Below are 24,225 nucleotides of genomic sequence, written 5' to 3' on the forward strand. Positions count from 1 at the left end.
TTAACGCATAGAACCATTCAATCGACGAGACCTACCCAGGTACCTCATTGAGCCATCAACACCCTACCTGAATAGGGCCGTGATTACCGTTGTTTCCATCCCAGCCCGGCCCAAGGCCAAAGACCCGCTCCCCCAGACTAAACGAAACTAAACCAAACCTGCTACCCTGCTCGCTGCTCTCCTCTCCTCCCTCTTTCCACCCTCTCTATCTTCGAGGTCCTTTCCCTTAGGACTCTCTTTCTCTTCGTCGTTCTTTTGTTTCTTGTTTGTGCCTTCGTCTCTTCTTCTACACCCCCTTTTTCTCTCTCCTCTCGGGGCGACCGGTGCTTCCCGCCTTTCCTCCCCTCGCGCCCCTTGTCCGCCCCTCAATCTGCCCTGGCTTCGAGACGATGTACTACGATTGAGACCGGTGATCGTGGAAACTCAATCGTGTCTGAGACATCCTTTCGCTTCAGCGTTTGTTTCCCTCCCCCAGTTCTTCGACAACGTGCGCCCCCTGGTCGTGGGTCGCGGGACTCCAGAACACTGCAGAGCAGGTAATCTTCAACTTCCCTTTCGTTTCCTGCCCATTTCATACCTTTGCGACGCGTCTTTCCGCCCGGATTGAGTCGTGAGCTGGTTTTCCGGGTGAATTTCCAAGATCTGGCGGTTCTTTTGTTCGCGACCACTTGTCTAGCATTCCCCTTGCCCCCCATTCCTTCATTCCTCCGATCGACGTCCTGTCAGTTCCCAATTCGATTTTTGATAAAGTGCCACATACTTGCCGATTGCCGATAAGAATTGTCCGTGGATGGACCTCGAACTGACGCGATTATTTCATGTTACAGTTCTGAGGCTGAACGGGTCCACTCAGTGAGTGCGACCGAACACAACCTCCCGAACCTCCGCCAAACACCGTCGGGAGGGCGTGGTGTTTCTACGCGCCCGCCGTGCCATTCGCTATCGGACATAGCTTCTGCTCCTCGACAAGTGCCTGATCGAGGCCGTCGCGGACCCTCATACGACGAAAAGTCTCCGTAGACTTTTCGCGCATCAACAAGAAGGTACGCTGTCGGTCGTGATGCAAGCATTCCTTCCGTACCCACCGGTCCAACATGCTAATCGCTCCATTTTCCGCAGCCATCTGTGTGAGGCCAGTCCCGATCAGCTTCTTCGGCTATGAGCACTTCTCGTCAGCCGGCATTCTCCGCCCATGCATCGCCAGTATCGACTCAGACAGCATCCCCTATCGTCCAGAATGATGTGCGCGCCAATTACCCGGATATGCTAGGCCAGCCCCCAGTCCCTCCCCCGAGGACCTCATCTACGTATCACAGTCGCCGCAGTCCAAACGGCTCGTCCGAGAAAGGGTCGCGGCATGGAAAGAGCCGGTCTGATCGCAAGGAAAATCGAGAGCGTACACGCGAAGATCGCAACGGCAAAAGCCGATCAAAACGGACAGATCCCTTGGAGGAGACTACGCGTGAAAAATCAAGAGGCGTGCCTCCGATCTCATACCCACAAGAAGACCCCGGCATGGAAATTATGTCTGGTCAGGGAGCCCTGCTGGTGAAGGAGTTGAGCGCTGTGACCAACTCGGTTCAGGTCAGCGATCCCGTTGTGGATCGGGAAAGAGAGGAAGTGCGACAAGCAAGTACATCCTCGGCGGCAGTCGCGCCGCAAGAAACGGCGCAAAACTTCGGTATGGGCGGAAATGAAATTGCTGAGGATGGAGGTCACAGTGGGCACCGCAGCCGCCATGATTACAATAACGGAAACACCATTAAGCGGAAAGAAACCACGTTTGGCACTTACATTCTTGGACAAACCCTCGGCGAGGGTGAGTTCGGAAAGGTTAAGCTTGGCTGGAAGCGAGACGGCAGCATCCAGGTCGCCATCAAGCTCATTCGCAGAGAATCCCTGGGATCTAACCCCAGCCGACTGCCCAAGATCTACCGCGAGATTGCGATTCTGCGTGAGCTCGCACACCCTAACATCGTCCGTCTTCACGAAATGGTGGAAACCGACCGTCATATTGGTATCATCATGGAATATGCGTCAGGAGGCGAGCTTTTCGACTACATTCTGAACAACCGATACCTTAAGGACAACCCTGCCCGTCGGTTATTCGCACAATTAGTTTCCGGCGTGGGCTACCTGCACAAAAAGGGTATTGTGCACCGAGATCTGAAGTTGGAAAACTTGTTGCTGGACAGGAATCGCAACATTATCATCACAGATTTCGGATTTGCCAACACGTTTGACCCCAGCGACCCATTGGACGAGGAGATCGAATACAACCTCACCAATAAGGAATATGTGAAGCGGAAGCGACTGGACAAACCTGGTCCCGATGGCTTACGGCGGGGTGACTTGATGCAGACGAGCTGTGGAAGTCCTTGCTATGCTGCTCCAGAGTTGGTCGTCAGCGACTCGCTGTACACTGGGCGAAAGGTCGATGTGTGGAGTTGCGGTGTCATTTTGGTAAGTGGCTCTGAAAGCAAGTCGTGTTGGATTGATCTAATACTGCGCAGTACGCCATGTTGGCCGGTTATCTCCCTTTCGACGACGATCCTGCAAACCCCGATGGAGATAACATCAATCTCCTTTACAAATACATCGTTACCACCCCTCTCACTTTCCCCGAATATGTCACACCCCACGCTCGTGACCTTTTGAGACGGATACTGGTTCCCGATCCTCGCAAACGTGCCGACTTGTTCGAAGTTGCTCGCCACAGCTGGTTGGATGAATATTCTCACGTCGTCTCGCACATTACCAGCAGCACAACGAACGTGGCAGACATTGCTAACTCGACGGTCCCGTCCGAGCACCAGAAAGAGGCACCAAGGCTTGGACGCAGTGCTTCAGTTCGTGAGCCACCCAAGTCAGCACACCAAAGTCCAGTTGCAGCTGTTGGAGGGCTCAATCATCATGCTGGAGATGTATCCCAAGATTCGCCAAGTGAAAAGTCCAAGACTTCCAAGGACGCGAAGCGGAGAACTGTCCAGGTTGAGTATGTTGCCCCGCAATCGCAAACGACGAGAGGAGAATACCAGGGCACTTCCGGAACCACTCGCGACGAACTGCAGGCGACTGCAGACCTCGAGAAACCGCGCACGACCTCGAAGACTGCTCCGAACCCGCCTGTCAACCTCAACAAGCCGTTGCCTGGACATTTCCCCCGCTCGACATCGGAAAATCCCGGCCTCACCGGGTCGAACACCTACAGCACAGTGCTTTCGAACACGCGGCCCCAGACGGGTGGTTCAATGGCATCTTACCACACTGGCCGTCTACCTTCACGGGGCTCCTACGGGCAACCTGTGGCACCCACGGTCACTGCTACTAACACCGAGGGTCGTCTAGCACAGCCTAAGAGTGGACAATTCTCGCTTGCGCAGAACCCGCCGGCTCAGGCATCTAATGCATCCATTGGCCGTCCCAGCACTCAGCAGCTGCCGTCGGCTTTCAATCCTACTCCTCGACAAGAGCCCCCGAAGAGCGGCCACAAGCGCTCGAGCACTGTTTCCAGCATTGGCGAGAAGCTCTTCGGCAGGTCTGGATCCATCCTTGGTGGTCGCAACTCCCAGGTTCCCAATAGTCGTTCCCGGCAAAACAAGCGGTATCCTCCTACCAGCATGAAGGATCCTTTGGCAAGGGAAGATTCCCGCATGTCTATGGATTCTCGTCGTTCCATGCAATATGGGCACAACCGCAAGGCGAGTGAGGCCGAAGGCCGACCTCGTCGGTTCTCCCTTCTTCCGTCTTCTTTCTCATTCCGCAACTTCTCTGGTCGCGCTCAGACTCCTGAAGAATCATCACAGACGCCGCGGACAGTCGACCCTCAAAGACAGCAGCGGCCAGCTACTGGTCCTATTCCAAACCGGCCTCGTGCAACTAGCTATGGAACGCAGGAGGCTATGAGTATGGTGAACGAGGGCCCTTCGGACGAGGTGCACGAGCAGAAAGACTCCCAGCCACTGAGCTACGAGGCCCAAATTGAACAGCAGTTTGCCGAGCTCGGAAATCGATTCGACCAGACAGACGATTCATTTGGTGCCATTTCGTCTGAACAAGGCTACCATAATGCCGACGAGCAATACAGCGGTTCCAATTACACGTACTCTTCGAAGCCGAACTACTACGACGACTACAACGGAACCTACGACAGCTTGCCCCGGCAGTCCATGCAACAACCTGTCCGTCGGGGTCCGAGCGTCTTGCAGAAGAGCCACCGCAAGTTCGCCGACGCCTACGAGTACGAGCGAGATTCATCGCACCACTCAGGAAGCTCGGGTGCTGCCCGAAAGGTCATGGACTTCTTCCGCAGGCGTGCCAAGTCTCGCGCCGGTGACGAGCGGTGAATATCCCACCGATCCTGCAAATATCCCACACAGGAACCAGCCATTGCGAACTGGACGGATCAAAACCTCATTCGAACCCGAAAGGCAGATTCAGACACAAATTCCAATGCCCTTTTCCTTTCTCAAGCCAAAAAGAGCAGCGAGTTTGTTTGGATGACCCTATGATACCCTGCTTTTATTTCCCCCAGTCTGTGTGTGCATGAAGCGAATTCTTCATCCGCCGGGTGTTTGATTATCTAGCATGTTGCTTTCATTTGTCAGAATACATTTCCTTATCTTGCTTAATGTCTCCTTTTCCCCCCCATCCCTCCAGCCCCTGCTTTCATGTTGATTTACACCCCTATTTTCCTTTCTCCTGTCATTATTATCTCTGATTGTAAAGTGGGATGTGGCCTGTTCAGAGTATTGTCCCTTTTTTCCTCATTGCGCTGCCACCGCTTTCTTCTCAGTTCTTAGCTTCTGTCTTATACGGGAGGTCTCGTGGACGATAATTGAATTGTTGTGTGACACTATTTATTCTTCGGGCATTGTTTGCATCCTTGCTGCTTACATTTGGAGCGGCCTCTTTTTCGCTTTTGTCGAGGAATGGCCTTTTTCTTGATAGTTCTCGTTCCTGCCAGTGAGCCGGGTTAACATATTAGGTCTTGGCAGGTGTAAACATTTTCTCTTGTTGCGTTGGCAAAGGCCTCTTGCTTATACAGATTACAATGCTACAAGACATGCGCGCCAGGCTGCCATTGCACAATCGTAATTCCTTCCTGTAGAATAGATAGGCGACATGAGTCGATAAAACCATCAGTCGCTTAGTCGCTACTTGTATCAGACTGGCCTAGACTTAGATTAGCACGCTCCGAACTATGGAAGGGTCATGTATTTGAGACAAAGTCATGATCGAATTGGATATTTTACACGAAAGACTAAAAAATTCCAAGCAGAGGCGGTATTTCCTCGGCAGGACAGTAATCAAGCAGATCGCACTTTCAGATGCTCAACTTTGGCCAGATCGGCTTCCTCGTTCAAGCTCGCAACCTCCGCTTCAGCCAAAGGAATACCCTCCGAAAGTCGACACTCTTCCATAACCTGTTCAATCTCCCCGGGGAAATAGATCCGATCCACCCCAGCCGCCTTTTCAGATTCCGTCACTCGCTTGTATAGATAGTCCATGCGTTCCCGGAACTCATCCATAGTCATGAACAAATCCGGCTTGATAGCCACAAGGAAGTGTCCCACGTCCGCCGGCTTGGACGGGTCATAAGGATTGGTGACATGGCCCGCAAACGCAGCCCCGGAGAAAACCCCAGAAAAGACATCCATCATAATAGCAAGTGCCGAACCCTTCGGTCCTCCCATGGGCAACATCACGCCCTGTAAAGCCTTCGCCGGATCATCCGTCTGCTTCCCATCCGCATCCAAAGCCCAGTCCGTCGGAATGCGCTCTCCCCTCCTCAACGCCTTGTAAATTTTGCCCCGCGCCGCAACAGAAGGCGCCATATCAAGGATGAACGGCCGGCTCGGATTCCCCGAAGGCGCACCACACGCAATGGGCGAGACACCCATAAGCTTCTCCTTCCCACCCCAGGCCGGCAGCGCAGGCGACGAGTTCGTAAAAACAAGCGACATCATCCCTGCATCCAGAGCCTGCTTGACCAACCACGCCGACATGCCAAAGTGGTTCGAATGTTTCACGGAGACCATGCCCATGCCGAATTCTCGGGCCATGTCAATAGCCCGCGCCATGGCTTTGTGCGCGGCTACAAATCCCCACCCGTTGTGCCCGTCTACCTGGGCTACGACGGGTGTGATTTGGCGTAGGCTTGACTCCGCGCTCGGGTCTAGGCATTTCTGGCGGATGCGCTCCATGTATGACGGGATGCGGTTGCTGCCGTGGGTATCGACGCCGCGGAGGTCAGCTTGCACTAGACATCTGCATACGATTGAGGCGTTTTCTGAGGATGTGCCGTTGGCGATGAGAATTTGGCGGACAAAGTCTTCCAAGTCTGTGTGTTGGATATGGTACATTTGTTGGTTTTGATTGGTATCTGGCATGGTGGATTCGGGGAAGTCCAATGAAGTTTGAATTCTGAAGCCTTGTTTATTTGGAATCGTGGACTATGCGATGTAGTTGAAATTGGTTTTATACGCGGAGAATGTTGGGGAACGCGGATGTTCCCCGTTACACGGAGCGCTTCCGATGGCGGGGAAGCCTACTTGTACTTACCCATTTCCTCCAATAACGCATAACGAATGTTGATTTTGGCTAGCCTTGGAGAAATCCCTTGTTATAATCATATCTTCACTGTAGATTCACTAACTTGTTCGTAACGCAGAGCGAATGTGATTACTCTCAAGGGCCGGCGGGGGTACCGGGGGGGGGCATCCGGTAGGGTAGGATCAATCGCGTGGGGGCTTTTTGCGAGTGGAGTCGTTCTGGTTTTGCTACTTGGCTGTTGACCAGATCAGATGCCTTTAAGTTGTAGGCCAACTGTCAAAAGGTGATTTAATTTTGCTAAACTGTTGTGAAAAGACGCGACGAGCTTGACCTCGCCAAAAAACCATAACTAAAATCCCGGTATAGCTGTTCAAAAGGGGGTGTTTGCTAAGCCCGCCAAGGTACCTAAGTGGAGAATTTCAGATATTATAGGGCGTGTAGCTCAGGGGTACGAGCGCCCGCTTTGCATGCGGGAGGTCCGGCGTTCAAATCGCCGTTCGTCCATTTTTTGTATTTTTTGGGAATAATTTTGCTTACAGTTGAAGTGAAATGTTGGATTCCTCCTTTAATGCATTTTACTCGACAAGATACGCACCTAGGTCCAATTCACTTCCGTTAGGAAATTTTCTATTAAAAGCGGGTTAGATCACTCCGTATTTTCCATTAATTTGCAACTTTCAACTACTATTGAAGATTCCCCACATCATACTATCCCAGTCCGGTGCTCCCGCAAGATCCATGAATCCTCCCGGCATGGTATCATTCAGCCAGCTCGAAGTGTCAAGACTAAAGTCACAATCCTCAAGCACAGTAGGGGCAATATCAATGGCAGAATCGACCTGATCAGGGGATGTAGCGGTCTCATTTGCTTGTTGCGATCGTAAATTCCTTCGGTTGGAACTGTGAGGTCGTGGCATTGACGGGGATGAAGAAGGGTCCAGTCCTCGTGCTTTGATCAGGCGTTGTATTGTGGCGCCTGAAAGCTCATGGATGCAATCTCTGGCTCTCTTAGCTTCTGCCCAGTACTCGCCGATGCTGCTGAGAATGTTCAGGCTGATACCGCTATCTGCTACCAGGTCGTCAATTTGGACTTGCGATGCAACTTGTGGTAGTCTCCATAGGCAGTGAAGCATTATTAATGTGCCCAGGAAAATAGAATGCACGATCAATCGGCTGTAACACAGCGCTTCTTGTCGGTAGAGCTCTCCGAACCCACGAAGGAGATCAACGGCATGTTGGAAACATTGTGCGAGTAGCTCGTCAGACGGATCCGGAATGCCTGGGCTTGGTCGTAGGACCAGAATCATCATTTCGTGATATCTAATCTCGCACATCTTCGCAATTGATTCCGTTCCGGGAACGCGAGGAATCTCTGATAGCCATGTTTGAAGGCGGTCTATCATTTGCTCCTGCCATTGATAGATGTCGGCAACCGGAGGGTAAGCATAGCGCGGGGGGTCTCTGCAGATGCTGTGCATGACATATTTGATCTCGGAATTCATCCGTGCCAGCTTGAACAGGTGAATGGAGATTGTTATGTGAGATGGCGAGCTGCCGATCATTTTATCGGCTGCGGCTTCAGTGAGGTATTTATCGGCTACATCCGAAGGGAGCTAAGAGAGGTGTTAGGTCGAGTGAAACCATAAAAGAAAACAGTAAACAAACGTACTCGAAGCTCGCACGCTTCATCTCGGATTCCGATAGGCCGGCCCACCATGGTGCCTAATGTCCGATCGAAACTGTACACCACCCAAAAGATCCGAGTCCTCATTTCCTGCTCCAAAAAGGAGATTGGAAATGCCGATGACGCACGCACATCGCGCTGAAGACCCAGATCAATGAGCGCCCCCAGACACTGGTAGTTCAAGCTCCAAACATTGACCCCGCATGAAGGATTGTGCAGTGCATAGACCATGAGAAGAAGGAGGCTCTGGAGTCCCTCTAGAGAGCCCTCGGCGCAAGCCCCTTCAAAGTATTGTGTAGCTGCGGTGTAGTAGCCTTCTGCAGGAAGTCGAATCCTGAAGCGACGGGACAGATCCGAAGCTGCTATTGCCAACACCATGTATACGTGGAAGGCAACTGCTGGATCGGTATTCATCTCCCCGTCCAAGTACATCTTGTCCATCCGTTGCATATGAGATGGTTCGTGCAGAAACGGATACATGAGATGAACTGATGCAAAATATTTTGAAGACAGCTCGATTGCATCTTCTTTGCGGGCTGGTAGAGATGCAGGGCTATTGAAAAGATCAGCGGAGAGAGATACCGGCTCGTCCCCACTGCCTCGATCTCCTGCTAGCCTTGCTCTTCGACCAGTGTTAGAGAAGACTAGATTTGCAAGAAAGTAGCCACTCGATGGGCCAATATATCTCGGCTCTCCTCCAGAGGACAATGAAACTAATCCGATTTCATGTGCCTGTCTTGACTGTGTGCGAGAGGGCTGTGAACCTCCGAGTGGCAGAGGCTGTCCTGGCTGGGTTGGGCTGGGAGATCGATGTGAGCCAGGTATGGCAGGAGCAGCAGACTCGGTAGGTTCATCATCATGAATAGTTTCAACTTGTGAAATTTCCATGAAATCCAAGGGAGGACCATCGTCGATGTTGTTTCCTTGTTCGCGAATCATTGACTCGAGCCATTGCACCCGTTTCTGCAGGCTTGCAATGTACCTAACCATGCATGAGTATGCGCGTAGTATCTACGGGCGATTAAAAACTTACGTGCGGTTTACTTCCTGCTTACCGTCATTGACACAGGGTGCATTGGCCTTCTTGCACGAGGTGCATTGAGGAATCTCGCCGTCACATCGGATTTTCCGTCGTTGACAGCGCCGACAAGCAGCCCGGTTTCGACTTCGACGTGGAGAATCCATTATGATTAACCGCGTCAGGTAACAGTGTACGTTAATGACGAAATATTGGAGCTCGGACTGTCTTCGATTTGGCAGGTTCTTGGCTGGAAAGCGAGATGTTCGGATCGCCTCCGTCGACCGCGGGGGTCATCCGTGCGATGACTAACGCCGCGAACTGAAAGTGCAGGTGTAGATGCTTTCACAAAGTATCCATTTTCCATATGTGGGATAAATAGTTGGCTGAAGCCAATTGCAAGGAGGAAGTAGATAGGCATCTCATATTGATAAATGCTCGCTTTGGTCGAAGTCGCAAAGCCTTTGCAAGGACACAACTAGAAATAGAATGCAACCACCTACTGCCAAGGACGGATAGCTTCCGCTGATTTGTTGCTGGCTTAAAAGCGACTCATTTCCATTAATTGGTCAAATCATGTTCGCTTTCCCTTACCATTATTGAGGATGACCGTCATTCATATTGGTACGTTCCCTCGCCACGAGTGGCTCTAAGTTCACTAACATCCGCCACCGGCGAGTAGTTCTATTCAAGTTTCGTGCAGATGTCGCCGAGACAGTTAGGAGAGAGTTCCTATCTCAGATCAAGACTCTGAAAACCCTGCCTTGTGTCAAAAGCCAAAGACTTGTCGTTGGAGGCCCATCAATTACAACTCCGATTGAAAAGAGCAAAGGATTTCAGTATGCGTTAGTGAGCTACCATGAGAACCAAGCGGCTCTGGACGAATACCAAGCTAGCAGTGAACATCACCGGTATGGCACGCACGTATCTGATAGCGTCTAAGTTCATGGAATCTCACTGACATTACCTAGGGTGACAAGTACATTTTTTATTCCGTACAAAAAGGATCTTGTTCGATTTGATTTTGAAGTTGATCAAATGGATGAATCATTGCTTGGATTTTGAAATATATATTGATTCGAACCATGTCATAAAATAGATAGTGCCATCAGCTTCACCCTTTCCTGGAGAATCAATTACCATCCGGCGTTGAAGATCAGTGCTCACATGCTAAGGCCCTGAGGGGTCCAACTACGGAGATTGATGTTTCCATTGCTAATCGAGTGGAAGAAATGCCAAGAAGAAGGGTTGCAGCATACCGCAGACCGGTATGGTCTGGTACTTGTAGAAGGAAGCCAACCCCATCGTCGGATGCTCTAAGATTGGTAGATTGGATGAGGCTGGGAAGTTAATGGAACTTGCCAAAGGTGGTTCGTTATCTATGAAGATATCAAGGTTTTGGATGAGTTATACAACCCGAAGGCTGCTCTTTGGGCTGCATGGTAAACCGTGAAAATAAAGTTGATGCTATATTTCATTACATAAATATGAGACCCGTTCTCTCAAAGCATCGCGACCGCGTCAAGATAAATCACAGCGAGTTTCTCGGATAGATCATAGCATAGGATCATCGCATAACACCTCACTTCTCCGAAACCGATTCAAACTTGACATGCACCGAGCCCGTGAACTCGATTTGCTGAGGGTTCAAGTCGAGGGCGGTGTCCTTTTCAGGCATGTCGGGAGAGGCACTGGTAAAAACGCGGGCTCTGGAGACAGGGGCGGCAGCCAGCATATACCTGGCTCTGACATGCGACGTGGATCCTCCGTCGTTGATTTCCACGGCCACAACCTCCTGCCCGATCACCTCTGCGTAATCGTTTGCCTTGTGGACGGCATCACGGATGGCCAACCTGCGCGACTCGCTGCCAAGTGCCGTCTTAGTGGCATCGGTCAGACGCCAATCAATGGAGTTAATCTCAACTTTCGGGTGCGCGACCAGCATGCCGGCTATCTCGCTTAATTTGTTGAAATCGCGGAAAATGACTTCAAAAGAAGATGTGGCGTAATGCACTCGGTTCAGAGGCTTGTTCTTGTCATCCGTGGGAACAATGGACCATGTGCGGAGAAGCGTGGACGAGAAGGTTGTCACGGCTGCATCGACGTCGGAATAGCCATTGTCGTTCTTCGGGGACAGTCCTTTAAAAAGCTGGTGGAGATCATTGGATGTCGTGGTCACATCCTTGGACACAGTCTCTTGCTCTGGGCCATCGGATTTAACGGCGAGGTGGAGCACGGCGCGCTCTGGATGTCGACTGATGATCGACTCGCCGGACACGTTAATTGTGAGGGGTGCCATGCTGGGAGGTGATGACGAGATTGAGTTTGAAGATGTCCCGAGTTTAAATGTCGCCCCGTGGAAGGCAACAATCGGGGGCACATTACCCCTCCGATCCCCACGCCGTGGCGCAGGCCTTGGCAGCGAGACTTGGCTTGCATCAGGACCATTTGTGATGCACTTGCATGCGAGGGCCAGATTGCTCAACGTAACTTTGAAGAGTGTAATGTAATACAGTAGGCATTTTGATCATTCTCTGAAGAGTTTGACTCTGGGTCTCTTGCATGAACGAAGGTTCAGCGACCGCGCGACCTCCTTATGCCCTCGCAAAAAATAGGATATCAATGCGCACAACTGTCTTCAGACCTAATACAGGGTAGCCGACCCGGGGAAGCGATATAATAGCAACCACAATACCTTTGATCATCAACGGCGAGGAGGTTGCCTCCTCTACCGACGTGGTTAGCCAGTATACGAATCAGACCAGCTGGTCTGCGACCTCAGCCAGCACGCAGGATGCCATTCGCGCCGTTGAGGCCGTCTACACCGCTCTCCTGCATGGTCACAGACTAAGCATTATAGTCGGGCATGCAGCTAGCAAGAAGCCTTTTAGGCGACGATCCAATGAGTGTTTGTGGCGGCCCCATAGAGCCAGGCTGGGTGAGCCACGACCTCATCAATAGCTCCGTGCGCCCATAAAAGAGAAAAATACCGAGTCCGCTCTTGCGTTGATCGAGGCTCCCTTTTGGAGGGGTAAATTAAGCGAATAGTACCAAGCTTTCTCGGACCGCTATCCCCGTCGATGGGGATGTTTGTAAATCCCGATGGTCGGACTAGTCGACTCAGTATAGTGTCCCCCTTATTGCCTTTGGGGGCTATACTTATTCTATTCAACAATTAGCACCAATGTATGCATCAGTGACCCCTTTGAAAAGACAGTTGTTTCACTCGTCTCCTTCAAATCCCTGGGCGTCCAAGTACGAGAACACTGCGGTCGCAGTCTCAGTATCATTTTCTATGGAAATTGGAAGCATTATCCATGGAATCAAAGCCCCTAGGGTTTGAGGGTAATGTCCATACAAATAGTTGTTCTACTGTGTATAACCTCGTCACCGAGGAACTGGTAGAATCGCCTAGGTTACTGTATCAGCCCCACATTGGCCACTCCCCGCGAATCCGCGAATCCGCCGCGCCGCCGATAACCGAGGCTCCCAGGTTCCCTTGTGATTTAACGCTCTTCACGTTCTCTCCGTCTCTCCTGCCTCCCATTTGTACACTGTTTTTATTTTACCTGAACCCCTCATTCTAGCCGCAATGGCCTCTATTTCTCGCGCCTTGCGACCCCTGTCGCGCACTACTCCCTCGGTCCGTCTGGCCTCCAAGCGCCTTCCGACTTACCGCCCTGTCCAGAGGTACTGTCTCAAAAATGACATCTTTAAAGACTCCTTCATGCTGACATGTCTTCCCCGATAGCGCATATGCCTTTTCTACTACCCAACGCCGGCGAGATGTCGACCTCTCCCACCTCACTCCGACGCCGATCACCCTCATGTCCGAGACCGAAACCATGATGGCTGACGCTGTGTCGAAATTCGCCCAGGAGCAGATCGGCCCGAAGGTCCGGGAAATGGACGAAGCCGAGGCCATGGACGCGAGCGTGGTGGAGCAGCTCTTCGAGCAGGGTATCATGGGTATCGAGATCCCCGAGGAGTTCGGCGGTGCGGGCATGAATTTCACCTCGGCCATCGTGGCCATTGAGGAGCTGGCTCGCGTCGACCCTAGTGTCAGTGTCATGGTCGATGTCCACAATACCCTGGTCAACACCGCCATCATGAAGTACGGCGATGCCCAGGCTCACCGCGCCTGGCTGCCCAAGCTGGCCACCAACACTGTCGGCTCCTTCTGTTTGTCCGAGCCGGCGTCCGGTTCGGACGCGTTCGCTCTGCAAACCAAGGCCGAGAAGACCGCCGATGGCTACAAGATCAACGGCTCCAAGATGTGGATCACCAACGCCCAGGAGGCGGGTTTGTACCTTGTCTTCGCCAACCTGGACCCCAGCAAGGGATACAAGGGTATCACTGCTTTCATTATTGAGAAGGGTACACCCGGATTCTCAATCGCTAAAAAGGAACACAAGCTCGGTATCCGGGCTAGCAGTACCTGCGTGCTTAACTTTGACGACGTCGTCATTCCCAAGAGCAACCTTCTCGGTGAGGAGGGCCAAGGATACAAGTACGCCATTCAGATCCTGAACGAGGGCCGTATTGGTATTGCTGCCCAGATGACCGGCCTGGCGCTCGGTGCCTGGGAGAACGCTGCGCGGTAAGTAGATCCCATCTATTGTCGAGAAATCAAAGCTAATTGAGATACAGCTACGTCTGGAACGACCGCAAGCAGTTCGGCCAGCTGATCGGTGAATTCCAGGGCATGCAGCACCAGATTGCGCAGGCCTACACCGAGATCGCCGCCGCGCGGGCGCTGGTCTACAACGCAGCCCGCAAGAAGGAAGCCGGCCAGGACTTTGTGCAGGACGCCGCCATGGCCAAGCTCTACGCCTCGCAGGTTGCCGGCCGTGTTGCTAGTTCCGCAGTTGAGTGGATGGGTGGCATGGGCTTCGTGCGCGAGGGCATTGCTGAGAAGATGTTCCGTGACAGCAAGATTGGCGCGATCTACGAGGGTACCAGCAACATCCAGCTGCAGACTATTGCCAAGCTGCTGCAGAAGCAATACACGAATTAGAGGCATGGTAGAGTGCTAGCGATAAAACTGGGTTTGAATTTGAAGCATCCGCATCGGTGATGTATTGTTTTATCTTCAGTGTATAGTTGCAGCTCGGGAGTACAGGCATACATTTGTTCAAGGCTTTCATATTCTTCATTAACTTGTAGCTCTGTATAATCCTTGGGGACGATTCGTGTACATGTCTCCTTTCGGAAAGCTGTCTTGTTTAATCCATTACATCCAACTGTTGTACTTTCGAACTATAGGGAAACGTGCCTGCCGTCTCCCTCGATCGCAACATTCCGACGTCATGTATATCTCGCCACTCTCCTCTATTGACCAACATCGGAAATCGTGTAGATCAAACGTCAACGCAGTGGACGCCAAGCCTGCCAATGATATGGTATAGACTTTATGGTATATGTTGATTTCGTTGTGGGGATCGGAAGTGCTCCGTATGGCCGAGTCCGTGTGTCCGGGTGCCTTTTCCAGAAGACTGTGGTGCGAGAACGTTCCTTGTTGCCAGACCTTCGCTCCTTATCGGATTTCGTTATCGAACAGAATTGGCCTTCTAAGTATAACGTATTTGTGAGTTGACGACGATCTAGTCAAAGGGTATTGGGAGAAGGACGTATTATTCAGCGTACCTGGTTTCCATCTACTATCGATGGAAGGTCCTTTTCAACTGCACTGGATCGGCCAGGCCAACTGATACCCCAATACCCACACCAGTAACAAGCCAAGATCACGATTGCGGATTCCATGGATAGGGATATCTCGGATCTCTCTGCGATTGCGGTGGCATAGGGTTCTGGTATGAGGGTGGGTATGGCTGACCGGGCGCAGGTTGAGCCGATCCCTGGCTAGGAAGAAACGGAGGAGCAGGCTGATCTATTGACAGCTGCCCGGGAGGCCCAAGTCCTTCTCGTGGATAATTTTGGGGAAACGACTCGGAGGGCTGGTGGCTCTGACCGGAAGCACTGCCAAAGCTGAGTGGAGCGGCAACAGGCAGAGAAGGTGGAACTAACCGACTGCCCTGTCGCAACTGTCTACCCATCGCGTATGGCTGAGCAGAGTATTCTGGCTCAGAGGTCTCGCCCAACGATGGAGACCGCGTGTTCGAGTATTGCTGCCAGTCATGGGGATGGGATGATCGACTCGAAGCTGAGGCAGCCGAAGGTGCTCGAGGAACGTTTGGTGGATGGGAAGATCCGGAGAATGGCGATAGCATCGTGCTGGTTGCGGGATTGGGAACGTTCCTAGGCCCTTCCTCCAATGGCCATCCACTTCGAAAGAGACCGACTTGTTCACTACTGGCGGGGAAGCCTGGACGACCGGTGGGGACCCCCAGCTGCACCTTCAACCGATTGACTTCCGCGTGAAGAGCCGCATTTTGTTGAACCAACTCATCGTACCGTTCGCTTCGAGGTCGCAACTCTGCTACCTGCGCTTGCAGGACGGAAACCTGATGCTCGAGATGTTCTATATGGTCTTTTGTCCGTTGTCGAATAGACCGTTGAGCCTCACGATCATTTGCACGTTTCCTCTCGAGTTGTTCGGCGGAGAGACGGGAGACCTTCCGTATTCCAGAGCGGGTTTCCCGCTTTCTGGGCGGTTCTCCGTCCTGGCTGCTCATTACCTTTCTTGTTTTCAGGACTGCAAGGATAGACCCGAGACCGAGCGTGATAACCCAGCCGTCGACGCGGTTTCCTCGCACAAAGATGGAAGTTTTGGTGACCATGAGTCCTGCAACGGGGACCTGAAGAAGCAAGCTCAGCCTGGAGAGTCATCAACGCCGGGGGGCATTTTCTGGTAAACCCCGGGCTCGAAATTGTGTGCTGTTTTTTACCTCGTGCGGGCGGCCCCCCTGTATCGCCGAGCCGAGTAGGGGCAAAACGACGGGCGAAAAAGAACAGGTTGAGCAAGTTCAAGGCGAAATGATACCCTTGTACATTTTTCCTTCTCCATCAAGATGCAGGACATCCGCAACCTCGTGGACCCAGGCGAGAGCCTTTAATAAGGTCTCCTGTCAAGGGCACATGGCAAAGCACCATCGCCCTTCTCCGGATCGTCGCTAGCATAAAATCCAGGCCCCGAGGACAGGCAATCTCCCGGAGATGCGGCGCACCCAACGGCCCATCACTGGCCCCAAGCGGGCCAATGGGCAGGGAGGATCCGCACGAACCCTGTGGATACTGAGAAAAGCATGGACATAGCGTCTGTTGAGATGCGCCATCGGCGAAGCCTGCGCCGACAGATTCGGAAATTCGCGCCTATGAACAGTGAATGCCACGATACTCTTTCCGAGACAACCTTAACCAATGTCGTATAACCTCATAGATGTTGGTCTGTTGCATTTTAGCTTCTTGTTGGCAGATCGGCGCTTGCAATCCGGTCCCACCTTCCTATTTGCTTTGTTTTCAGGGGCGGGGATGGAAAAGTGCCTGCGGTAAGGCTCTCTTGATGCCAACAGGTTCCATCCCCCTCCTCTTGGTTTCGAAAAAGCCCCCCAAGCATCGGGTTTAAACTTACAAAGCATCTAATTTCCTCTCCGTGCCGTACCCGAAACTCAGCATGACGTCGATTAGGACGTACGCTCGTATATTTTTAATTTTTTGGCCCCAAAACCACCACTGCCGACTTAGCGCGATTTCTTAGACTCGATGGCGCAGTGGCCGAGAGAGAGAGAATACGGACGGCACTGCAAATTAAACCACCCGAATGGCGCCGAGGCTCGATACCGGTCATCGTGAAACAAGCGATCTACATCTATGGGGTAGTCGAGGGTCCCCGTAGAATACTAACGCAACGGTCTTATGACCCTTGGCCTGTTGGCTTTTCTCTTCAACCAACAAAACCCAACATAGACGTCGTAGTTAAGCGGCTCTGATTGAACGTTGCCTAGCCGCTAAGGGCAGGTCGATCGATCTCGGTAGCCACACAGGGTGACAGCAAAGTGCAAGGATACTCGCCGCGCTTACCCCCCCCCCTCTTTCCAGCCTAGTCGGGGTTCAATAATGTCCGTGACCAAACAGTTGGATCAACACCGCAAGGCAGATTTGCAACATTCCAAATAATCTAGGTTAACCGAAACGTCCGAGCGAGGCTCTACTCCGCATTAGGAAGGAAAACGTGGTTCTAGACACGCATCCCTGGGCGATCATTGCGGGTCTGACCACCGAGGGGAGCAACGGGTTAATTACCCTTGGGCGTGCAGCTAGAGGCGCCAAATGATGTCGCCAGGACATGGGCCACGCCCTGACCCTGGAGCCGGGTGTGCTCGGCCAATTGTAGAGGTCGGGTACAGCCCAATGCGGTTCGGGTTTTAGCCTTGCGTTTGATTCGCGACGTTCTCGCTACTCTGGCCTCTCGCGGCTCCGTCAGGGACGCTTCCATGAGATTCCGACCGAATTGGGGGCTGTTTACCTCCTCATGAAACCTGGGTGATGGTCTGATCGAAAAACGGTTCCACGGATGGCCCGTTTGCCGATCATTTAAGCTCCGGGAACAACAAGTAGCCTTGTAAGGAACCGAGACCTGGGGATAATGTCGTCCAATCGTGTCGCGTTGCTTGCCCTCTACCGAGCTCGTCCCGATCCTTATTATCTCTCAAAGCATCACTCTTCTGCCCAATGCCGAGTTTGTAATCGATGACAAACAGTCTGTTTGTCCAGGAACCTCGCAGGCCTTGGGAACCTGCATCCTACCGGCATTCAGAAACGGCTACCCATGGGCTGCTTCTTTTCTTAGAACTAGCCTCTGGACCATGATGTAACTTGCGGGATGAGTCAACTGAAAATGCATAGGTGTCGTCGAAGTAAACAACGATCGTCCTAGGAATCGGGTCGGGCGCAATCACCTGATTCCCGCGGTTGCCAACGCGGCATCTTCGTTTCTCCGCCTACTTCACCCACCTTCGAGTACCTCAATGGAACATTGGCGATCCCAGGGATCTCACGTTTTGTAACCCGATATGGACCCGAGTTACAAAGCTCGCAAGGAGGCCTTCGTGTCGAACCTCTCCGGTAGTGACATCTGGGATATTAACGCGGTGTCATTCGTCGCGCCTGTAAGCTCCCGTGCTTTTCGCACCACCTGACAGCAGTTGACAATTGGCTTCCTCTTAGGCATCTGTTCTTCTCTGGTCTGCCCTTCAGTCCCGACTATCCTTCTTCACGCCCTACAGCCCAGCCGGACTCTTGACGGACTTCATTCTTAATGTCCTGGCTATCTTATTTGCGACTACGGCATACTCTTCCGCCCCGGTACTCCTTAACATCTTCCTTATCTCACCGGCCGTACTTCTTTTCCTTACTCAACACCGCCTACGCTCTCCTCAGAAGGCCAAGCCTCCCCGCAAATCCAAGGCCAAAGCCAAAAATGTCGATTCGACGGAGGCAGAATCTCTCCCCGTCCACCCCTTCTTGACTACATATCGTGCTGCAATGATGGTTATCACCTGCGTGGCTATCCTGGCTGTTGATTTCCGTGTGTTTCCGCGTCGGTTTGGAAAGGTTGAGAACTGGGGGACATCGCTGATGGACTTGGGAGTGGGTTCGTTTGTGTTCTCCGCGGGCGTGGTGTCTGCGCGCGCGGTTTTGAAAACTCGCGCTTCTAAATCTCCCAAAAAGGCCTTCTTGACCAGACTCGTTGATTCCGTTCGGCATTCGGTTCCTCTGCTTGTTTTGGGTCTGATTCGTCTCTGGAGCGTCAAGGGACTGGATTATGCGGAGCATGTCACGGAATACGGAGTCCATTGGAACTTTTTCTTCACGCTCGGTCTTTTGCCTCCATTCGTGGAGATCTTTGACACATTGACCGCATTGATTCCGTCTTATGAGGCTCTAACCATGTTGATCATGATTTTGTACCAGGTCGCTCTCGAGTCGACCGAGCTGAAGAGCTATATTTTGATCTCCCCTCGAGGACCAGACCTGTTCTCCAAGAACCGCGAAGGTATATTCTCGTTTTTAGGATATCTGGCGATATTTTTGGCAGGCCGAGGTGTAGGAACCCGTATCATTCCCCGGGGAACCTCGCCAACCAAGTCGGCGCAACAAGCACGGAAATCCGTGTTGATGAGCCTTGGCCTTCAGGCGGCCTTCTGGTCGACCATGTTCTTCTTCAACGCCACCTATGCATTTGGATACGGTGCGAATATCTTGGTGTCGCGTCGTCTCGCCAACATGCCGTACGTGCTCTGGGTTGCTGCCTTCAACAGTGCTCAGCTCCTATTGTTCTGTCTGATCGAGACTGTGTTCTTCCCGACCGTCCATCGGGCGAGCGGTAAAGAAGCCGAGGAGGAGCAGTCCTTTGCAACAAGCCGCATCTTGCATGCCTTCAACCGCGGAGGACTGGCAATTTTCCTTGTTGCCAATCTTCTAACAGGTGCAGTGAATCTTAGTGTGCCGACCTTGGATGTTGACGCCCCGCTAGCCATGGTTATTCTCGTTGGCTACGCAGCAATCCTGACCGGCCTTGCCCTGGCAATGGACAAGTTTAATATCAAGCTGCGGCTGTAGCTGCATGTATCATACTCTTAGCATATCAAGCCTCTAAAAAATAAACACAAATCGTACAGCCACCCATAAATCACACAAGAATTAAGATTTTTGGCTTTGTTTCTGACATTATCCAGTCTATTTAATGGGTCGTTCTATGATCAAGCTTTGTAGAGCTTAAGTTGAATCAGCTGATTTTCACGTGCGGGGCCGCGGCGCAGTGTGATATCATTCCATTCATCTCCAACTCCGCAACGTGCCTTCACTCCCACCCATTCCTCAATATGAGCACCGACAGTAGCTCCTTCCTGAACTATCCTCCGCCTCGCGAGGGCCCTGCAGTGCCCTACGAGAATGAGACCCAGTCTATCCCGGTCTTCCGAGGCACTACGCTAGCGGTTGGCGCAACCTTGTAGGTTTGCGACGAGACCGAGCCCGTTCACAGAGCTCCATTGCTAACCACCCGCAACACTGCAGAATCCACAATATCGGTTTCATTCAGAGCCACTTCTGGCGCAATGCTGGCTTCGACGTCATCCGCAAAATCCCTCACCTTCATCAATACCCCGGCCGTTACGATCCCACCGTGATTCCCGTGGACAATTCCTCTGGCGATGCGCCGACTCCTGCCGTGGGGAAGAGAAAGGGTTCGGGTGGCTACTACACCTCCGCCGACTACCACGCGCTGTATTCCTCCGGTGATCTGACACCGACGGCGGTCGTCGAGGCGCTCCTACCTCTAATCCGTCGCGACGCTAAGCCCCCTGGAAAGCACTCAACGGCATTCCTCGAGTCGCAGGCCGAGATTATCCGAGCGGCAGCAGAGGCTTCTACCGAGAGATATAAGAAGGGCCAGCCTCTAGGCCCGCTTGACGGTGTCCCGGTGGCGATTAAAGATGAAGTGCACATCACTGGGTACAAGCGTACCTTGGGAACGAAGCTCGATTTCAAGGCTGGCACTGATGCTACTTCTTGGTGTGTTCAACAATGGCAAGATGCCGGCGCAATTGTGATTGGCAAGACCACCATGCACGAATTGGGTCTAGGTAAATGAATCCTCGGTCCTGTTGGACTGAACGTGACTGATTCGTCTCCGAATACAGACACAACTAACAACAATCCTATCTACGGTACACCCAAGAACCCTCACAATAAGGAATACTATTGTGGTGGCTCTTCTGGAGGATCTGGATATGCCGTCGGTGCCGGATTGGTCCCCATCGCACTTGGTGCTGATGGCGGTGGCTCGATCCGCATTCCGTCCTCTTTCTGCGGTATTTGGGGATTGAAGACTACACACGGTCGCGTGTCTGGAGCACCGTCCATGAGCCTGGCGCCCACCGTCGGTGTTCTCGGGCCCATGGCCGCGAGCATCGATGACCTGGCCCTTGCTTACCGGGTCATGGCAGCCCCGGCCCCAGCATCGCAAGACCCCATCTCATCACAGTTCCCCAACCCAGTGCCCCTCTCATCTGATCGCAAGAGAACTAAGACAATTGGTGTCGTTCCCGACTGGATTGACCGCGCCGAGGCACCCGTTCGCGCTGTGTTCGACACTGCCCTGGATTACTATCGCCAGAACGGCTATGATGTCATCGATATCAAGATTCCTTACCTACCTGAAGGCCAGCGTGCCCATATCTTGACTATCATGGCTGAAATTGCATCTGGTCTGGACGCGCGCCAGATTCGACACCTCACAGCCCCGAACAAGGTCCTGGTCTCCATGGGCATGTGGCAAATCACTGCCCAGGACTTGCTTGCATCACAACGTCTGCGTAACCTGTTAATGACGCACCTTGCACACCTTTTCAAGACTCACCCTGGACTGATGATTCTCTCCCCGACAACGCCTCTCCCTGGATGGCACATCGATGGCGGCGAATCTGACCTTGCTCGCGGTTTGTCTGACGGCAAGACTTCTGTTCGGAACATGGAGTATGTCTGGCTGGCTAACTTCATGGGCTGCCCTGCCATCACCTGCCCCGCCGGATACGACCGTGATAGCGGCGTTCCAATTGGCTTGATGGCAATGAGCGAATGGGGCACCGAGGAAGATTTGTTTGATTTTGCTCGGGATGGCGAGGGTGTCTTGGACTTGCCTGCCAATAAGCCCCCGTTTGAGAGCCAGGAAGCCTCGGATTCCAAGGGACTTCGTGTCCCACTATCGAAGGACTCGAACTGGGAGGACGTCATTGCTTTGGCTAAGGCGTGAATATAATGCTTATTGGAGCCGTGCTTTATTTGGCTGGCTTTGAGCGAAAAGCCACTCTTGGTGATCCGGAAGCCGGACACAGAAATCACTAATAGTCACGTCTCTATGATCTTGCAAAAATGGTCAACTACCCGTGTCAATTTGTTAAAAGTAGCATTAATTTACCATCTTGTCTTCTCCAGTTCAAACAGTATCTCGTTCGGTGTGAAACAATTTTGTAACTGACAACTTCTCTCGTTTCCAGATTAGAGAAGGAGACCAATGCAAGAATGCTGAAGAATGTATATTCAAGAAGGCATGATACCCAACAATAACCGCAAACCCGCAAAACCAGTCCCTTCTATGACCCTCACGAAAGAAACAGGAATAAAGGCAACGCTACGCTAAACTCCAAGCCGAACAAATTAATTTTACTTCAATCCCACCTCATATCCAGATACCCTCAGAAGGGTTCGGCATGAAGAATTCACAGCCCAAATGAGCCTCCTTGCTGTGTGCCTGGAGCTCACTTAGAATTTGGCCCCCGATAGGCGGATCGTCGGTCATGTTCTCTTTGATATGGATGATGTACACAGACAAACCAGCCAGCGGAAGCGGATCGGCGTTGGCCCATTGAACAGGATTGGGGGTCTCCAAGTCAGCAAGAGGGTCCACGCCCTCGATAGGCCCTAGCCCCATGGGGTCTTCGGAGATATTGTCGATGGAATCACGCAGGTGAGAGCGGGTCCGAGGCTCTGAAGTAGTCTCGGGCCTCCGATTCCTTAGACCGGCGATGCTCTGGGTTCTTCTTGTTCGCGGGCTCAAGTCGTTGCTACCATCGGCCACACCGGTGTCCTCCCGTTTGCGTTTTCGGTCTGTTTGGTTTGATTCACGTACATCCAAGACTTGCTGGGCTAGCACCTTCAGCTCCGCGACCAGGTGACGCGGGCACATGTGGCCATATAAATATGCGTCGTTGACGGCGTCGGTGTATGAGCATTCGATGAAAATGGCGCGTAGTATGCCGGAGGCAATTTTGGGAGCAGCCGTCTCCCAGACGCGCTTGTTTTGTGGCTCCTGAGCTACCGAGTCCGGCTCGACATCTCCGAAGACAATGATCTCATTTCCGGTCCGGTGATCACGGAGGAAGAAAGCAGAGCTTTCGACAGTGGCCATTATAGACTCCTTGGGGTTAGAAGGAAGAAGACGCGGGGAACGGGCAGGTGAATAAAAGCTGAATCGATATTAGCAGATTGTTCTACTCGTGACTTGGAAAAATCTTACCTTCCATCCGTATTATCGACGGATATCGCACGGGAGGGCAGCATCAGCTGATCAGCCGCAAATACGGTACTTCCAACACGGTGATGTGTCCCAGTTTCTGGATGAAATCGCTGCCTGCATCGTCCATGACTGATACTCAAACACTTGGTCAGCAACCCATTGCAGGCGCGAACGTAGCCTCTCCCATCCCCGCTTCCGAATCTGGGATTCCCGCCCTCCACCAAGCGTTGATAAGTGAGAAGACCGGCACCACCATCTTCATCAGATAAATTTGGCCAGATAACATCGTTGAACATGTGATTCTTAATCGCAGATAATACAGACGGCAAGGCAGCGACGGGTTTCGGCCCACTTCCCGCCTCCAGGATCGGCGTGTTGATCGCCAGACCCGAGATGTGGTCCAGGTGGGGATGCGTGATGAGGACGGCACCGATTATTTCCCGAAAGACATGCGCCGCATTAGCTTGTGCTGTTTCAAATGGTAGTTCCAAGCCTTTGAAGGGGCCGTCTTGCAAAATTCCCTCGTCATCCTTCGCGTCGGGGCCGTACTGCTCCAACAGTCGAATGATGCCAGCGAGCATTGTACCCGCGTCAACTGCGACCACAGAGTTTGGCACCCATTTTGTTGATATTGATCGCACAAGAATGCCCGTCACGTTGTCTTCGCGAGGACCGCCAGTCGGACCCTGGTGGGAGTTAGCGCGGCTCAACCGACAGGGTTTATCTGTCAAAACCCGAGACGGGCTGCATATCGCCAGCAGCAAAAGGACGGGGTACGGGAAAGACGGAATGGCAGATCCCAAAAGCAGAGTCTACACGTGACTCTTGTAGTATGTGAAACTCACCAAGACAATGACTTGAAACGAGGCTTTGTCTGCCATTGTTTTGACCAAGAAATAACCGCTTGGTTCGGCGAGACACGCAGAGAGAATCGATGGAATGGACTCGGAGACACCTTCGCACCTGACGTTCAAGTGTGTCGAAAGCAAT

General features: G+C 52.4%; 11 protein-coding genes across 11 annotated transcripts; 5 read left to right on the plus strand and 6 right to left on the minus strand.

The window, feature by feature from the left end:
* Positions 1-916: 916 nt before the first annotated feature.
* N7498_005665 (uncharacterized protein) lies at positions 917-1,123 on the minus strand (the record flags this gene model as incomplete). The annotated part of the gene is made up of 1 exon (XM_058452727.1): positions 917-1,123. One exon carries the CDS (start codon positions 1,121-1,123, stop codon positions 917-919), a length of 207 nt encoding a protein of 68 aa, XP_058309265.1.
* A 14-nt stretch (positions 1,124-1,137) lies between these two features.
* Positions 1,138-4,346, plus strand: N7498_005666 (putative serine/threonine protein kinase (Kin4); the record flags this gene model as incomplete). Its single annotated transcript, XM_058452728.1, has 2 exons — positions 1,138-2,463; positions 2,514-4,346. Coding segments are annotated over 2 exons (3,159 nt in total), but the record flags the coding sequence as incomplete, so codon positions are not given.
* A 963-nt stretch (positions 4,347-5,309) lies between these two features.
* N7498_005667 (Ldh family oxidoreductase) lies at positions 5,310-6,392 on the minus strand (the record flags this gene model as incomplete). Its single annotated transcript, XM_058452729.1, has 1 exon — positions 5,310-6,392. The coding sequence occupies one exon, from the start codon at positions 6,390-6,392 to the stop codon at positions 5,310-5,312; it is 1,083 nt and encodes a 360-aa protein (XP_058309267.1).
* Positions 6,393-7,232: 840 nt separating this feature from the next.
* Positions 7,233-9,424, minus strand: N7498_005668 (Zn(II)2Cys6 transcription factor; the record flags this gene model as incomplete). Its single annotated transcript, XM_058452730.1, has 3 exons — positions 7,233-8,168; positions 8,225-9,221; positions 9,273-9,424. The coding sequence occupies 3 exons, from the start codon at positions 9,422-9,424 to the stop codon at positions 7,233-7,235; spliced, it is 2,085 nt and encodes a 694-aa protein (XP_058309268.1).
* Positions 9,425-9,862: 438 nt separating this feature from the next.
* On the plus strand, positions 9,863-10,199 carry N7498_005669 (uncharacterized protein; the record flags this gene model as incomplete). The annotated part of the gene is made up of 2 exons (XM_058452731.1): positions 9,863-9,881; positions 9,961-10,199. 2 exons carry the CDS (start codon positions 9,863-9,865, stop codon positions 10,197-10,199), a joined length of 258 nt encoding a protein of 85 aa, XP_058309269.1.
* A 640-nt stretch (positions 10,200-10,839) lies between these two features.
* On the minus strand, positions 10,840-11,556 carry N7498_005670 (SIMPL domain-containing protein; the record flags this gene model as incomplete). Its single annotated transcript, XM_058452732.1, has 1 exon — positions 10,840-11,556. The coding sequence occupies one exon, from the start codon at positions 11,554-11,556 to the stop codon at positions 10,840-10,842; it is 717 nt and encodes a 238-aa protein (XP_058309270.1).
* Positions 11,557-12,849: 1,293 nt separating this feature from the next.
* Positions 12,850-14,335, plus strand: N7498_005671 (acyl-CoA dehydrogenase; the record flags this gene model as incomplete). Its single annotated transcript, XM_058452733.1, has 3 exons — positions 12,850-12,947; positions 13,009-13,857; positions 13,908-14,335. 3 exons carry the CDS (start codon positions 12,850-12,852, stop codon positions 14,272-14,274), a joined length of 1,314 nt encoding a protein of 437 aa, XP_058309271.1. The 3' UTR covers positions 14,275-14,335.
* Positions 14,336-15,001: 666 nt separating this feature from the next.
* N7498_005672 (bZIP transcription factor) lies at positions 15,002-15,997 on the minus strand (the record flags this gene model as incomplete). Its single annotated transcript, XM_058452734.1, has 1 exon — positions 15,002-15,997. One exon carries the CDS (start codon positions 15,995-15,997, stop codon positions 15,002-15,004), a length of 996 nt encoding a protein of 331 aa, XP_058309272.1.
* A 2,232-nt stretch (positions 15,998-18,229) lies between these two features.
* gwt1 (putative GPI anchor biosynthesis protein Gwt1) lies at positions 18,230-19,778 on the plus strand (the record flags this gene model as incomplete). The annotated part of the gene is made up of 2 exons (XM_058452735.1): positions 18,230-18,325; positions 18,384-19,778. 2 exons carry the CDS (start codon positions 18,230-18,232, stop codon positions 19,776-19,778), a joined length of 1,491 nt encoding a protein of 496 aa, XP_058309273.1.
* Positions 19,779-20,041: 263 nt separating this feature from the next.
* Positions 20,042-21,972, plus strand: N7498_005674 (amidase; the record flags this gene model as incomplete). The annotated part of the gene is made up of 3 exons (XM_058452736.1): positions 20,042-20,169; positions 20,235-20,803; positions 20,861-21,972. 3 exons carry the CDS (start codon positions 20,042-20,044, stop codon positions 21,970-21,972), a joined length of 1,809 nt encoding a protein of 602 aa, XP_058309274.1.
* A 426-nt stretch (positions 21,973-22,398) lies between these two features.
* On the minus strand, positions 22,399-24,116 carry pdeA (3',5'-cyclic-nucleotide phosphodiesterase PDE1; the record flags this gene model as incomplete). The annotated part of the gene is made up of 3 exons (XM_058452737.1): positions 22,399-23,185; positions 23,236-23,921; positions 24,081-24,116. 3 exons carry the CDS (start codon positions 24,114-24,116, stop codon positions 22,399-22,401), a joined length of 1,509 nt encoding a protein of 502 aa, XP_058309275.1.
* Between the last annotated feature and the right edge of the window lie 109 nt (positions 24,117-24,225).

The sequence above is a fragment of the Penicillium cinerascens genome, assembly GCF_028974065.1.
Source record: "Penicillium cinerascens strain IBT 15544 chromosome Unknown contig_5_segment0_segment0, whole genome shotgun sequence".
In the NCBI taxonomy this organism is placed as follows: domain Eukaryota; kingdom Fungi; phylum Ascomycota; class Eurotiomycetes; order Eurotiales; family Aspergillaceae; genus Penicillium; species Penicillium cinerascens.